General features: G+C 33.0%; 3 protein-coding genes across 4 annotated transcripts in view; all 3 read left to right on the top strand.

The window, feature by feature from the left end:
• The first annotated feature begins 210 nt into the window (after positions 1-210).
• The window catches only part of LOC135848614 (BTB/POZ domain-containing protein KCTD3), a 40,923-nt gene continuing 26,025 nt past the window's right edge, over positions 211-15,108 (top strand). Inside the window, exons 1-6 of the mRNA XM_065368551.1 lie at positions 211-453; positions 676-989; positions 1,061-1,447; positions 1,524-1,817; positions 1,924-2,127; positions 5,710-5,826. Coding sequence (XP_065224623.1) covers positions 398-453; positions 676-989; positions 1,061-1,447; positions 1,524-1,817; positions 1,924-2,127; positions 5,710-5,826 — 1,372 coding nt within the window. The 5' untranslated portion in view covers positions 211-397. The remainder of the gene's footprint in view (positions 454-675; positions 990-1,060; positions 1,448-1,523; positions 1,818-1,923; positions 2,128-5,709; positions 5,827-15,108) is intronic.
• On the top strand, positions 5,833-6,960 carry LOC135848619 (uncharacterized). Its single transcript, XM_065368557.1, has 2 exons — positions 5,833-6,298; positions 6,398-6,960. The coding sequence occupies exons 1-2, from the start codon at positions 6,248-6,250 to the stop codon at positions 6,818-6,820; spliced, it is 474 nt and encodes a 157-aa protein (XP_065224629.1). The 5' UTR covers positions 5,833-6,247; the 3' UTR covers positions 6,821-6,960.
• On the top strand, positions 11,405-12,600 carry LOC135848617 (uncharacterized). 2 transcript variants are annotated; one of them, XM_065368555.1, is made up of 3 exons: positions 11,441-11,685; positions 11,777-11,990; positions 12,102-12,600. In XM_065368555.1, the coding sequence occupies exons 1-3, from the start codon at positions 11,626-11,628 to the stop codon at positions 12,530-12,532; spliced, it is 705 nt and encodes a 234-aa protein (XP_065224627.1). In that variant the 5' UTR covers positions 11,441-11,625; the 3' UTR covers positions 12,533-12,600. The 2 variants fall into 2 exon arrangements, with proteins under 2 accessions (XP_065224626.1, XP_065224627.1); XM_065368554.1 differs by having other exon boundaries at positions 11,405-11,685; positions 11,777-12,600.

Genomic DNA, 15,108 nt, shown 5'->3' with positions numbered 1-15,108 from the left:
GGCGAGAAAATTAATTATGAAAAAAGCATTCAACAATAATTTAATTTATTTTTGCAAAATAAAAAAATTTGAAAAAAAAATTAAAAATCGAATGATTTTTTTTCAATCCTGATGGAGCGCTAGTTACAGAGCATTCCAAAACAAACTACACGGCAGAAGAACGCATCAAACGTCATTTTTGAAATCAGCTGACGCTGAAAAACATCTCATCGTAATCACAATGGGGAAAACAACTATAACAACTAATTAGTTATCACTATCAGTTTAATTGTAAGTTCGCAGTTTGTAAACGGAAGTAATTTCTTCATTAGAGGTATTTTTCTCGACATTGCCCACGTATATTCGGTAAAGAACGATATGAAGCTTAATTAATACAGCCCAGTGGCCATCTCGAGCAATGATGTATCCATTATACAGCAGCGATATAATCCATCTAAATGTCGGAGGAACGAGGTTAGTATAGTGATTAGTATTCAAATATATTCGAATGTCAGTCAACTAAATTTCCACATAAACGTATCATTATTGCGATTCACGTCGCGAAAATATTCGCTCAAAGTTATCAACGTTCGGTATTCCGAACATAATTACGTCATCTTGTGTACAAAGTACGATGACTGTGTGTGTATGTTGAATACTAAATTGACGAATTGATTTCTTTTTTCTGCTATATAGGTTTTCGACATCGAGACAGACACTGACTTGGATACCGGATTCGTTTTTCACTGCTTTACTCAGCGGTCGTATATCGAGCTTGAGAGATGAAACCGGAGCTATATTTATAGACAGAGATCCGAAAGTATTCGGAGTGATATTGAATTATCTTAGGACAAAAGATATAGATTTAAGCGTCGTTGATATTCGTATACTGAGACACGAAGCCGAGTATTATGGAATCGCTCCTTTAGTCAAACGTTTAGTGCTGTGCGAAGATCTGAATCAGTCTTCTTGCGGAGATGTTCTTTTCTACGGATATTTACCACCTCCGAGTGAGTATTCGTATCAGAAAAGATGCTAGTTTGGTACTTTTTTCGTAATTGTGTATTTATATTTGTGTCAGATCCACCTATACAAGACGCGAGTACATCGAGTGCTGCAAAATCGGACGAAAACGGTGGCACGAAACCAGGCTCGATTGTACGTATACCGGAACCAGTTCCACCGCCTAATTCGCCATCCGGATTACCAACAGCTCATTCGACCAGTTCGTCTATACCGCATACTCACGGATACCAAAGATGCCATTCGAGGAATTCGTCGCTCGATATGAGGGTGTCGATGTCTTCGCGTAATTCCGACATACGTAATCATAACAATCGTAACGGACATTCCAGTAATGGACATTCGCGAGCTGCGTCGCTCGATCTAAGACATACCAGGAATTCGTCGGCTGATCTCAATAAATTGATTAGAAACGACGTGAATTTAGTGTTTGGCTGTAACCAAGGTATATTTTGATTACGAAATAACAATCTTCAAAGTATATTGTGGCATATAATGATGTGTTTTGTTTTGATATCTAGGATCAAATTGGGCCGATCCGTTGAGAGTACAGATAATCAAAGCTCATCATCACTGGATCGTGGTAGCTTATGCGCATTTCGTCGTATGCTACAGACTGAAAGACTCATCCGGATGGCAGCTCGTGTTCACGTCTCCGTACATAGAAAGCTGTATCGAAAGGGTAGCCATTAACTCGAAAGTAGGTCAAAATAGTGGCGCAGTTGACGCATCTTCGACTAGAATGGTGGCCATTTCGTACGGTAATCAGATACGTTTATGGGGTATAACCGAGCATGGTGCTCGTACCAATATTGGTGAGTTTACGAGTCAAATTATACGAGATTATTTCAACGATGAATGTGAATTTTTGAACGAAAAAATTACGATGTATTAACGATTTTACTCTCGTTTATTATTCAGGTACTTTCAATTTACACGTTAGAGTGGAATATTTATTCTTTATCGGTAGTCAATTGGTGGCGTTGTCTCCGACTGGGAAAATTGGTGTGTGGCATGCGATGACTCATCATTGGCAGATTCAAGATGTTGTTCCGATCGCTTCGTTCGATACCGCGGGGTCGTTTTTATTGCTCGGATGTAATAACGGATCTATTTATTATATTGGTGAGTATCGAATTTAGGATGGTCGAAATTGGAGGTTTGTTCGAAGAAAAGCAGAATCAGTTCGATAAAAATAGTGTCATTTTGAAAGTCTAGTCTTTGGATTTTGCACTATTTTTTTTTCACAAGACCTCCCCACTTCTAAATTAACGAGAAAAGTATTCTAACTGGTAGGAAAATTTTAAAACCGATTAAAGATTTAAATTTTTGATGAATTTTCAAGAATCTTGGAGCCAAAAGTGAGGAAAAAAATCAAAAATTTTATCAAAGTGGCCTTGAAAGCTGAAATTTAGTTAATGTGCCCTATTTTCGTACCCTCCAAATCGATTGGAAACGGTTTCAAATCGTTTCGAGCTGTTCTAGAAACTCCAGCAGATTTTTGAATACTGAAATTTCCGAAAAATTTAACCTTATAAAGTTGTGAAGCTAAAATTGACTCTATATCCTAATTTTAATATCCTGAGTCGATTGGAAGTAGTTTCAAGCAGTTCTGGTGCCTTCAGCCATATTTTGATATTCCAGGTTTTCAATTTTTTCATGCCTCTCGAGATAAAAAATGTTGATAATATTACTAAATTGTTAGTGAAGCACATTCCAAGTGAATAATTTGCGAAACTGTACACTTTTTGTTGTTGACATCGTCGGAGTCTTGCTTTTTGTCAAAATAATTACTGAATGGTCTCGTTTTTTGTTAAAAATTATCGCTTTTTTGCAACAAAAAAACAAAAAGTCTTGATTTTTAGTTTTGCTTTTTTACGTAAAAATTTAAAAAATGACTTTGTTTTTTCGACAAAGATTTCTAAAAAAAAAATATTGTATCCATAATCTCACTTTTCCTTCAAAAATTGTTTTGTTGCCAAAAATTATAAAAAGTTATCGTTTTTTGCCAAAAAAAATCCGAACGTCTCAATTTTTTCCATTTTTTTGAAAATCATCTAAAAGTTTTACTTTTTTGCCAAAAAAAAAATGGCAAAAATTTCACTCTTTCATGAACAAACAGAAAAAAAGTTTCACTTTCTTGTCAAAACCTGCGATAGTGTCATTTCGTTGCCCATAATTGCCAAAATAGTGCTGCTTTTTACCAAAAATTGACAAAAATTCTCGCTTTTTATCGAAATTTGCAATATCTGGCTTGTGTAACGAAAGTTGCCAAAAATTAACAAAAAATCTTGTTTTTTAACGTCATAAAGTTGCAAAAAAAAATAACTTTTTAAACCGAAAATTGCAGAAAAAATATTATTTTTTGCTAGTAATTTTTTAAAATTGCTATACTTTTTTCTAAAATTGTCAAAGTCTTGCTTTTGGACAAAAATTCTTAATTTTTCACCAAAAATGCTAAAGATTTTCACATTTTTTTTCAAAAATTATCCAATAGTATTGCTTTTTTCTTAAATTACCAAATAGTGGCACTTTTCTGCAAATAATTCTCAAAAATTATGCTTTTTACCAAAAATTGTCAAAAATTCTCGTTTTTTTAATTAGAAAAAAAATCTGAAATACTTTTTTTTATAGAAAAACAGCTAAAAATAGTCGTGTTTTTTTTGCAAAAAATTCCAAAAAAAATCATTTTTCTCGAAAGTTGTCCTGAAGTTTCGCTTTTTTGTTCCTAAAATTGTTAAATTTTCATTTTTCATTGCTGTTTTTTTTTTTTTGTCAGGAATTGCATACGTTTTTATTTAGTTGTCACAAATTGCCAAAAAGTGCCACTTTTTTGGAAATAATTTTCGAAAAATTCAGTTTTTTTCCAAAAATTGTCAAAAATTTTCGTTTTTTAGTTTTAAAAAAATCTGAAATACCTTTTTTTTTATAGCAAAACAGCTGAAAATAGTCGTGTTTTTTTTGCAAAAAATTCCAAAAAATTTTATTTTTCTCAAAAATTGTCCTAGAGCTTTGCTTTTTTGGCCAAAATTGCCAAAATATTCTTTTTTGTTCCTAAAATTGTTAAATTTTCACTTTTTATTGTTGTTTTTTTGTTTAGTAAGGAATTGCATACGTTTTTATTTAATCGTCACAAATTGCCAAAAAGTGTCACTTTTTTGGAAATAATTTTCAAAAAATTCAGTTTTTTACCAAAAATTTTTGTTTTTTAGTTTTAAAAAAAATCTGAAATATCTTTTTTTATAGCAAAACAGTTGAAAATAATCGTGTTTTTTTTTTGCAAAAATTCCAAAAAATTTCATTTTTCTCTTAAGTTATTATTGCTTTTTTGGCAGAAAGTGCCAAAATGTTTTTTTCTATTCTAAAACTGTCAGATTTTTACTTTTTACCATTTTTTGATTGCCACATTAATTGCCAAAAATTGTTACTTTCTTGCGAATAATTTTCAAAAAATTTTTCAAAAATTCTCGTTTAAAAAAATAATGAATATTTCTTTTTTTATCAAAATAGTTAAAAATGATCGTGTTTTTTTTTTTGCAAAAAATCCCAAAAAATATCTTTTTTTTCGAAAATTGTCCAGAGGTCTCGCTTTTTTGGCAGAAAATGCGAAAATGCTTTTTTTTGTTCCTAAAATTGTCAACTGTTCACTTTTTACTATTTTTTATTTACCAGAAATTGCAAAAATGTTCATTTGGTTGTCATTTAAGAATTCCCCAAAAGTCTTGTCTTTTCATTAAAAAGTTGTAAAATACGTAGTTCATCTTTTCATTTCCATTTGTGATGTTCTGTTTTTTTGTTTTGTTTTTTTTTTTTTTTTTATGAATTTTTGTTTTGCTCTCGTTTTTTTACTTTTTTGGTTACTCTTGGTTGCTAAAGGTACTTTAAAAAAATGAGTACAAGTCTTGCAATCCCGTTTATACCTTTGTATGTAGGTCATCAATTTGTATAGTTTTTATGACACTTTTTGCAAATACATATTGAATTTTTGAAATGTGGCTGTAGGTTCTGGAACAGTTTGAAACCACCTCCCATTAACTCAACATGTTGAAATCGAAGCATAAATCGGTGAATTTCAGCTTTTTAATAAATTATTTCACTTGGTAAAATTTTCTGGAAATTTCAATTTTTAAATATCTGCTGGAAGCTCCAAAACTGCTCAAAGCAGCTCGAAACCGCATTAAATCTATTTAGAGAACTAAAAATAGGATAAATTCCAAATTTCAATTTCTCATGTCCATTTGGTAAAATTATGATTTTTACATTTTTTTTTTTTTTGGATCAAACATTTTCAAAAATTCACTAAAAATTGAAAAATGCACTAGGATGCTTGAAATTTTAGCTGATTTCATATTTTTGTATGTTCTTTCGATTTAGCTTCGTCCGATTTGAAAATTTTTCTCAAAGCTGAGATGCCTCCCTCATAAGATAAATATCACTTTTCAAGTCCTCCTCTCCAAATTCAGGTCTAAACCCAAAAAATTAAAGTGGATTGTGTGATATATCAAATTACATGTTTTTGAAGGTGCTGAACGCGAATATGATCTTAGTTTTTTGATTGGACGCCATCTAAGGTCCCTACCATGTAGACCCTCCCCCCCAATAGGTTAAACTTCAATTAATGCGATTACAGAATATTATTTTTTACATTTTGATCGAAATATGTATTATGCTCAAAATAATTATTCACTATTTTTTTTTCTTTTATAGATATGCAAAAGTTTCCACTTCGAATGAAGGATAACGATTTGTTAGTAACTGAGCTTTACAAAGACCCATCGAATGATCCCATCACAGCGATTTCTGTTTATTTGACTCCGAAGACCAGTAAGTACCTAGTTTATCAGCAATTAACCCAAATCACGTGTCGCAAATTGTACAATCGATTCGAAATTGGGGCATTATGGATTACCCAGGACGACGACTAACGTCGTCAAGGAAATTTCCTCGGCTATAAAAGCTGAAAGATAAATATAGCGAAATTCTTGTTTTAATCGATCGACCCGCGAATTATAAGCTATTATCCTTGATGATAATTGCAATGGGGTGGATTGATCGATATTTGTTCTATTTACAATAAGTCATTAATGTCGAATTATTCGATAATATCGCGAAGAAAACGTCAACAACCAAGATGAAGATGTTCGCATAAAAGAGTGTGGTGTTTGTGTCGTGTACGTGATTTGTTTTTCATTTTTATAATCGATCGGTTCGAATTGTGACGAGGTTACGCTGCTGCTTATTCAAAATGGGTATTGTACGATTGATTGTATGGATCACTTTCTCCGTTGTTTTGGCGGTAAGTTGCAAATTCCATTAATTTGAGATGTATTAGTACCAAATTTAGTATAATATTCTCATATTCGTGCATAAAATCGTATCATTTTTTTAAATCCAGACCGTATTCCCTGGTCAAAAATCGCCAACGGTGTCTGCAGCCGATGACACCACTCTAACAGGAGCAGCTAGCAGCCTAGGAACTGCATTATCAGACACTTACACCGAATTAGCAGCCATCAAATACGAAGAATACCAATTAGCCTACAAAGCTCTGCGAATGTCCTTAGGATTCCTCACCAATTTACTCGGCAGATCGATTAACGGACTTGGAACAACTTTAGATCTGGCTGGCAACGGATTAACAGCAGCTAGATCGTACACCGAAACTGGAACTGGTTATTTGGTCGATGCTGCCCAAGGTGGTCTGAGATCTGCGTCCACTGCTGTGGGAGCTGCCGGAGAATCTACCAAAGGGTATGGTAACAGTTTGCTCGATCTTCCGAAAGCTGGTGCTGCAGCTGGAGCTGGATCTGGAAAATAGAGTGATGTGAACGAGAATTGATCATCGGAAAGGCTTTATGTTTGGAATAAATGAATTTTTTCGTTTCCAACGTGTCATCGTGGTATATTTTTTTAATGTTGTGTGTCGTTCATGCAATGCATTAAATTTTTTTAAACATCGATGGAATTTTTATTATGTTGATAATTCCGAGTGTTTGGTAATATTGACGTTAATTCGGCAAAAGGCAATAAGAAAAGGGTTTTATGCGAATTATGTTTAGTAATGAAGAAAAAAAATCGCGAAGAGAAGTGGTGTGTGTTTGATGAGAATGTCGATTGTGGAGTCCAATTTTATATCAATTGACTCCTTAACTTCCTAACATTTTAAAATTCAGTCTGAATTCAAAAAATTTTTTGGTAAAATAGTTACTTCTATCCTAATGAAAAATCTCAGATTGAGTCCCAAAAAAATCGATAGAGGATCTAATAGTTCATTTTCTAGTCCTGACTTTCAGTTTTCAAACTTGGGAAAATTTTTGATAAATCACATGCTAACTTTGACCTTCCGGATCGATAGGTAATTGTCTTGAGCCACTTCAAAAAGCGGATTTGATGAAATTTAACACTAATGAAATTTGAATCAAACGTTTTCAAGAACCTTTCAATCGAAATTGGTATTATTTTCCAAAGTTTCAAATTTAAGAATAAGTTATGATAAATTAATACCACCAATTTGTGAAAAAATGAATAAACTTGAATTTAAAATCACAGATTTTTGAAAATTACGAGTTGGTCAAAATTGATCGAAAATAATAATCTCGAAAATGGTGAATTAAATTTTAAAGCTCACTGAATTTTTCTGAAGGTTTTTTAAAATGAATTTTCGACGATCTGAAGCAATCAATTCCGGCTTTTTATCTCAGTTGGATTAAATTTTGATTTGTCAAATTTGAATTTTTTAAAATTTGTCAAAATTTGACAAATTGAATTCAACAGCTGGAATTTTGTAATCGTGATGTATTTTTGGGTGGTCTTCCATTTTTTTTGCTTCTAGTCAATCTATTTTTTTTGTTGGAAGTAAAAATAGTGCGATTGCTTTGAGAACCACTTTTTGCGTAGACAGTTCAACAATTTTTCAGGTTGAACGAAAAATTGAACATTTTTTAGGTTAGGTATCATTTTACGAGGTTTACTGACACATGAGTTGGGGCTTTCTTTGTAAATACTTGGTGAGTAATGGAGGTCGGCTGTCATTTTTGGTTCAAGTTTATAAGCAATTATTAAGCTCTATGGTTTTCAAATTATTTGTCGATAAAAGCGATAAAAGTTTACTAGGAGGCTTACGAACTCCTTAAAAGGCACCTTCAAGGTAAGGAGTGGTCGGTCTTCTCAAATTTGACGTTATTGTTGTTTTTTGGAAATAATCGACCAAAATAGGTTTTTTTCGAAAGTCGATATTTTTGATCGATTGATTTTTCAATTTTCGATAGATGAAGATCCTAATCAATCTTTTTAAATCTATCTTTGCTTTTGTTTAGAATTAATAATGGACCAAATTGATGGGGTTTTTTCAGAAGTCGATCTTTTCGAAATCGGTATTTTTGATCGATTAGTTTTTTAATTTTCGATTTTGATCAGAAAGAGGCTCCAATCAATATTCTCAAATCTGTATTTTTGTTTTTCTTGAATAAAATGAACCAAAATGACGGGGTTTTTCAAAAATCGATATTTTTATTTTTGATCGATTGACTTTTTTGAATTTCGATTTCGATCAGAAGGAGGCTGTAATCAATCTTTTCAAATCTGTCTTTGTTTTTGTTTGGAAATAATGAACCAAAATGACGGGGTTTTTCAGAATTTGATCCTTTCGAAATCGATATTTTTGATCGATCGATTTTTCGATTTTCGATTTTGATTACAAAAAGACTCAAATCAATCGTCTCAAATTTGGCTGAGTTTTTGTTTGAAAATAATGAACCAAAACTACGGTTCATTGTAGAAGTCGATATTTTTGATCGATTGATTTTTCGATTTTCGATTTCGATCATGTGGAGACCCTAATCAATCTTATCAAATCTGTCTTCATTTTTGTTTGGAAAGAATGGCCTAAAATATGGGTTTTTTCAGGAGTCGATCTTTTCAAAATCGATACTTTTGGTCAATCGATTTTACGATTTTCGATTTTGATCACAAAAGGAGGCTCCAAATCAATCTCCTCAAATCTGTCTTTATGTTTGTTTGGAAATCATGAACCAAAATGACGGTTTTCCAGAAGTCGATCTTTTCAAAATCGATATTTTTGATCTATCGACTATCGTTTTTCGATTTCGATCAGATGGAGGCCCTAATCAATCTTCTCAAATCTGTCTTTATGTTTGTTTGGGAGTAATGAACTGAAATTACAGTTTCATCAAAAGCCGATCTTTTCAAAATCGATATTTTTGATTGATTGATTTTTCGATTTTCGATTTCGATCAGATGGAGGCCCTATACTTGATGTTCTCGAATTTGGCTTTGTTTTTGTTGGGAAATAATGGACCCAAATGATGAATTTTTTCAGAAATCGATATTTTTAATTTTTATCGATAGATTTTTTGATTTTGATTACAAGGAGGCTCCTACAGGTAAATCTTCTCAAATCATTTTTTTAAAATTTTGTTTGAAAATGATGAACTGAAATTACGGTTTTATCAAAAGTCAATCTTTTCAAAATCGATATTTTTGATCGATTAATTTTTCGATTTTCGATTTCGATCAGATGGAGGCCCTATACTCAATCTTCTCGAATTTGGCTTTGTTTTTGTTCGAAAATAATGAACCAAAAATGACGGTTTTTCGAGAAGTCAAACTTTTCAAAATCGATATTTTTGATCGATCAATTTTCGATTTCGATCATATTATGGATGCCTTAATCAATCTTCTCACATTTGTCTTTGTATTTGTTTTGAAATAATGGACCCAAATGACGGTTTTTTTTAGAAGTCGATCTCTTCAAAATCGATATTAAGTATTTTCAATCAATCGATTTTCTATTTTTGATTTATGATGTTCTGGAACTCTAGTGAATTTTTCATAGGCTTGTCAAGTACTATCCTTCAACTTCTATATTCATCGTGAAAATTAAAGCTTCCACAGTGAAAGTTCAACTTTGAAATTTAATCAGTCGTGAAATACGAGGGAGATCTACTCTCCCTTCCCTGAAAAGTTGAAACGCAAATTATTGGACCTCCGCGAGAGCTTGTAAACAAAATACATTTGATGGATTTCAATTTTGATTCAAATGGGTGTGAAGTGCAATTTCAAGTGCTGAAGTGTAATTTTCGATTTTTTGGCAAATTTTTGAAAACCTTTAAGCCAAAAATGAGGGAAAAATCGCAATTTTACTAAATTGACCTAGAAAGCTCAAATTTTGGATATACCTTATTTTCGACCTACCAAATCGATTGGAAACTGTTTCGAAACATTTTGAGCAGTTCTGGAGCCTCCAGCAGATTTTTGAAACTTGAAATTTCCTTAAAATGTCTTCAAAAAAAGTGGAAAATCCAAAATTCATGCTACACTTCTACTTAAATACGTTTTTAAGTAGATTGCTGATGAGTTTAAGTCATTTTGGAGGCTCCAGCGACTTTTTGAAAATTCTTGGAGGCTCCTGTAGATTATTGAAGTTTGAAATTTGCACAAAATTTCATTAAATGCAGTTAGAAAGCCAAAATTTAATTTAACGAAATTTTGTGGAAATTTCATAAATTAAAAATCTGCTGGAAGTTCCAGAACTACCTACTCAAAACGATTTGAAACCGTTTCCAATCGATTTGGCTGGTCAAAAATAGGATATATCCCAAATGTCAGCTTTCTAGATCAATTTGATGAAATTTTGATTCCCTCCCCCTCATTTTTGGTTTAAATTTAATTTTCAAAAATTCGCCAATAATTTTGGTAAGGGGGGGGGGGTGGCTGCAAATATTCCTATTGTCATTATGCCACACTATAATAGTTCCCATGAAAGATTGGACGCCCTGTGAATTTTCTTCTCTTTTTGAACCTGAAATCGAATTTCTTCAAGTCAGTGCCCTTCCACTTGAATCATTTTTTTTCATCTTATGTATCCCCTTTACCCTCCTCCGGCTCCATCCCATTCTGTTTTGGTAGGAATACCTTCTCGACTCGTTGTCTAAATTTCCAGTGATTTGAAACTCTCCTCAACTGTTTCGAAATATGTACAAGTTATGAATTATGATTCCAGTTTGGTGTTCTCATTTCTGTTATTGACAAGCTTCACGACACTCGAGTACACTTTAAAACCTTGTACTCGACCCAAATAAACAAAATATGAAATTTGTTTTCCAATCTGGATGGAAAGCTGCGTACCTTTAGCTATGTTTTAGTATTTTTCTACTTGTTTTTTCCATCATCATCGAACAAACCACGAATGACATTTACGCATAGGCCTAATCCATGTTTAGAGAAAAGTGATCAAAGTGTAAAGGTATAGATAGACAGCAACATCAGCAATATAGGCATATACGCGGATTAGAGATCTTTTGTTTACACGCCAGATTGTGCGTATATTCTTTAATTATTAATCGACGATATATGTCATTTAAGACACGCGTCAAATTTACGCATGAATTTATAATCTCTGTACCTAAATGGGAACCTCGAAGGAAAAAAACAACACCGCCGAACGCATATAATAGCTCGTCTACGGAAAATATTTATTCAGATGTCGTGACACTGAAAGTAATAACGTTAGCATAGCTCATTTCGCGAATTTAGAGTAGAGACACTTTTACCATTTACCTCTATAACGGCACGTACGACTGTGGCGAATTTAAAATTCACAAGATGAGCGGTTATCGTTGTTTTACTTTGTGCATTTTGGCTGCTACGACGCTGTTTTCCCAGGTAAGAGATTGCCCATATTGCTGAACGCAACGTTGAGCTTGAGCATCGTTTCGATGATTATAAAAAAAAACGATTAAATTTACACCTATAGCTGTCCGCTGCCCCTACACCGGCTCAATATGAAGAGGTGCTGAATCAGGGACAATCGACCATGAATAATTTATCATCCCAAGGACAACAGTACGGGAATTACGCCATGAACGAGGCCCAAGCCAATGGTCAATACGCCATGAACCAGATGCAATCCAACGGCCAATACGCTGTAGACCAAATGAAATCAGGCGGCCAACAAGCCGTGGACGCAGGTAAAAATCTAGTCAACAAAGCTCAAAATTCTATCGGAAATATCAGCCTGAATCCTTTGAGCTATGTGCCCTCGTGGATGCAACCTGATGCGCAAAATTTATCTTATTTAGCCCAACAAACGTCCAACTACGCCAACTACTACGCTCAGAAAGGTAACGAAATGCTCAGCAAAGGCGTCGAAGAAGGAAAGGATATGTTGAAATCGGCTCAAGAAACCGGATCGTACTATTTGCAAAGAGGATTGGAAAACGGGCAGTATTTGATCGGCAAAGCTAAAGAGAAAGGACAAGAATTATCGAGCAGTCTCAACTCAAAGGTGCAGTCCGGTATGGGACAAGGGAGAGATTTAACCAAGGGAGGAATTCAACAAGGAGCTCAATCCGTTCAGTCGATGGGAAACTACGAGAAGAGTTACTTGGGCAGTTTGGGAGATAAATTGGATACGGTGAATGGGTGGGTTGCAGAGAAGCTTTATAAGACTGCCGATGGAGTTGGTACTCTTAGTATTCCTAATTTAGACCAACAGTTGTACTCGTATTAAATGTGGTGTAATTACTAGATTTAAAATAATGTAGATTGAATAAATGGTGTGTTCGGTTTTGAGATAAATGATTATCAAGGTGGATTTGCTGAGGTGAGGGTGAAGTGAACTTCATGTTGGCTGTCTTATTATTTTGAATCTTCCGAATTGATTAATGATGGCTTTGAGCTGTTTTGGAATTCTCAGCAACTTTTAATACATTATTAAGAATCCCTTAAAACCACTATTTGAGTAGACTGACGCGGTCCTCAGCTTTCCTCAAATTAGTAGAAAAGGATTAGTCACACCACATTTTCATATTTTTGTTCAAATTGGGGGGGGGGAGGTTTGAAAAGGCGCTGATAACTCGTATCCTAAAAGTATGCGAATACAGGGTGTTTCACGGGAACCCGACGATTCTAAAGTTGAATTATACGTAAACAAAATGAGATACCGCGATGGTAGCAGTCTCTAAAGGTAGCCAATTAGATCAATTTTACTCTCCTATGGTTGGTTTTTACCATGGGATACTTGAAGAAACAGCAGGATGTATTTGTGATTGAGACCTATTTTTGGAAGAGTAGGTTTTTGACATGCTCAAAACATGCAAAAAAGATTTAAGGATGAAGAAATTGACCTTCAAAAATTTTCGGTCCAAAAGTGACTATTTTTGCCCAGCCAGTCATGAAAATTTTTTATAACAGTCAATATTTCACTACATATGTTTCCCTAAAACATACATTAAAATCCATGAGATTTACCAAAAACAGATGAAATTCTAATAAAATTTGACAAAACATGGTAAAAATTGCAAAAACACGTTATAAAAATCGTTTAAAACGGTCGAAAAACACCAAAAGGGTGTTAAGCTTATAGATAATTACCGAAAAGTGTTGATATTTCAGCGAATTATGGCAAAACTGTCGTACTTTTTTTGTAGGTATTAAAATCAATAAAAATTACACAATTTGGTAAAAATTGCATTTTTGTGAGTCAAACTCAAATTGCCAGAAAAATCGCATTTCCTAACCAAAAATCGTCAACAAAATTCTAAAAATTTACCAAAATTGTGAAAAATGCTTGCTTTTTCCTGTCAAAGTTGTCAGAATTTTTCGATTTTCTGACAAAATTACCAAAAATGTCCACGTCTTTTTCTGCAAAAAATTTGCTAAAACAAAAACCGTTTGTAATTTTCGACCAACATTTTCTCCAATTTCATTTTTTTTGCCAAAATTGCAAAACATTGCCAAGAACTGTCAAAATTGGAAAAAATCCCACTTTTCCAAATATTTCGGCATTTTCTTTCAAAATTGCCAAAAAATCCAATTTTTTTCAAAATTTTCAAAAATTGAACTATTTTTGACCAAAATTTCTAGAAGCTCTAGCTTTTTTGACAAAATTTCTAAAAAATGCTATTTTTTCTGCCAAAAGTTTCCAACAAAACCTCCCCTCCCCCACATTTTTAACCAAGATTGTAAAAAAAAAATGTACTATGTACCAATCTGCCAAAATCGTGAACAATTTTCGCTTTTCTGTCAAAATTTGCAAAAATTTGTACTTTTTCTACGAAAAATTTGCTTTTAAAAACCTTCTGATTTTCAGTCAAAATTGCCCCTAATTTCAACTTTTTTTCTAAAAACTGCAAATAAAGTGCCAAAAACTGCCAAAATTGGCAAAAACTCACACTTTTATGCCAACAACTCCAAAATTTCCGGCAGTTTCTCCCAAAACTGCCAATAAAATCTGGCTTTTTTTTTCTAAAATTTTCAAAAATTGTTGTTTCAAGCCAAAATTGCCAAAAATTGCCAACAAAATTTTTTAACCAAAATTGTCAAAAAAATATCACCAATGTGCCAATATTGTAAAAACTTTTGTTTTTTGTCAACATTATCAAAAAACCTGATTTTTTTGGTTCAAGATTGAAAAAAAATTTTCTGCCAAAATTGCCAAAAAGTTCCACCTACTTGCAAAAGTTCCAAAAACATCAGACTTTTTAGTTTTTTGTCCCAAATTCATATAAAGTTTCCTTTCTTACAAAATTGCCAATTGCCAAAAACTCCTACTTTTTCTGCCAACGTGTTTTTTGCCAAAATTCGCGAAAAGGGTAAATTTTTCTGCCAAAAAGTGAACAAAAAACCTGATTTTTTTGGTTCAAGATTGTCAAAAAAAATCTGCCAAAATCGCCAATTGCCAAAACTTCTTTTTTTCCTGTCGAAGTTTTTTTTGCCAAAATTCGCAAAAAGATTCAATTTTTCTGCCAAAAAATGAACAAAAAAATCCTGCTTTTCTGCCAAAATTGCCAACAAAATCCATTTATTTTTTAACCAACATGGTCAAAAAAAAATCACCAATTTGCCAGTATCGTAAAAACTTTTGTTTTTTGTCAAAATAATCAAAAAATCTTAATTTCTTGGTCCAAAGATTGTCCAAAAGATTTCTGCCAAAAAGTTCCACCTTTTGGCAAAAATTCCAAAAACATCACACTTTTTTGTACCAAATTCTTATAAAAACTTTCCTTTCTTACAAAATCGCCAATTGCCAAAAACTCCTACTTTTTCTGCCAAACTGTTTTTTGCCAAAATTACCAAAAAGTCTTT

Source organism: Planococcus citri, chromosome 5, assembly GCF_950023065.1.
Source record: "Planococcus citri chromosome 5, ihPlaCitr1.1, whole genome shotgun sequence".
Taxonomy (NCBI): Eukaryota; Metazoa; Arthropoda; class Insecta; order Hemiptera; family Pseudococcidae; genus Planococcus; species Planococcus citri.
Note: the sequence above shows the minus strand (reverse complement) of the source record. Positions and strands in the feature narration are given on the sequence as shown.